General features: G+C 64.1%; 1 protein-coding gene across 1 annotated transcript in view; it reads left to right on the top strand.

Moving 5' to 3' along the window:
• The window catches only part of AP1B1 (adaptor related protein complex 1 beta 1 subunit), a 28,640-nt gene that overhangs the window by 10,791 nt on the left and 16,692 nt on the right, over nucleotides 1–1,157 (top strand). Inside the window, 1 exon segment of the mRNA XM_019471284.1 lies at nucleotides 202–297. Within this exon segment, the coding sequence (XP_019326829.1) occupies nucleotides 202–297 (96 nt within the window).

Genomic DNA, 1,157 nt, shown 5'->3' with positions numbered 1-1,157 from the left:
GCAAGGAGGGGGGCGTGCGGGGGGCAGGGGGGGCCTCCAGCCCCACGGGGAGGCGATTCGCCCGAGAAATCCTAGACCCAGCTTTGCAGGATGCTGGCGGGAGCGGCTCTACCACCCAGCCTGCTTCTGCTGGGTCGCTGCCCCGCTTTTCTGGTGGCGTTTCTCGCAGCCGGGCTCTCACTGTCTTGTCCCCTCCGGCAGGTGCTGGCGGAGCTGAAGGAGTACGCCACGGAGGTGGACGTGGACTTCGTGAGGAAGGCGGTTCGAGCCATCGGCCGCTGTGCCATCAAGGTGGAGGTGAGGGCTGGGTCGCTTCGGGTCCCAATGGCAGCTGCGGCCTGGGCGAGGCATCGCTCTCCAGCACGTGTTGGATGAGCTGGGGGTCATCTCACCCCAGGAGTCAGCGCTGTCCCGACAAACTAGAGCCTTCGTGGGCCTGGGGATGAGCCACGGTTGTTCCACGGGGCACGTAGGGGGTGTAAGGAGGGTATTTCATCCCCTTACCCTTTGCCGCCGGAGCTGTTTTAGGATCCCTGCCTGCCCCGTGCTCCGTTGCAGACCCAGCTGCCTGCAGCTGCCCCTGATGCGTTAATGCAGCGGATGATACAAATGGCTTGTTTGGGGACTGCGGCTTTGGGGTGAGGGGCTGGGAGGGAGCTAAGCCCTTACCGAGGGGCCAGGAGGCTTTGCCTTCCCCTCGGGGGTAATTTGAAGAAGGAGGGGCTTATTCAAAACCTTGCCGTGGCTCTGCGTGGCCCAGGCTCGCTGCTGCGCTCCTGCGCCCGAGGGCCTGAAATCGTGCCAATTTCCCAGTCCCGTGGGAGCAGGGAGCCAGCGGCGTGGGGGGAGAGGAGGCTCTGGGAGCGTGCAAGGGGGATGAGGAGGAGCTAGACCCGGATTAAAGGGGCAGGAAGGGGAGACCCGCGCGTGTGCATCCCCCGTTCTGGTCTGGGTTGGGTTTGGGGGAGGTACGGAGGGGATAAGGCAGCAAGGAGGGGGGGTGTGGGGAAGGGCAGCGGAGGCTTTGGACGGGGATGTAAGAGCATCGCCGCTGATTGACCCAGTCCCTCCGACAGCAATCGGCAGGGTCGTGTAGCTTTCAGCCAGCTGATGTTGCAGCGGGTTTGCTGCAGGGCGTCCTCAATCACATGAGACAA

Source organism: Aptenodytes forsteri, unplaced genomic scaffold (genome assembly GCF_000699145.1).
Source record: "Aptenodytes forsteri isolate BGI_AS27 unplaced genomic scaffold, ASM69914v1 Scaffold129, whole genome shotgun sequence".
In the NCBI taxonomy this organism is placed as follows: domain Eukaryota; kingdom Metazoa; phylum Chordata; class Aves; order Sphenisciformes; family Spheniscidae; genus Aptenodytes; species Aptenodytes forsteri.
The sequence above is the reverse complement of the archived record's forward strand: the minus strand, read 5'-3'. Positions and strand labels throughout refer to the sequence as shown.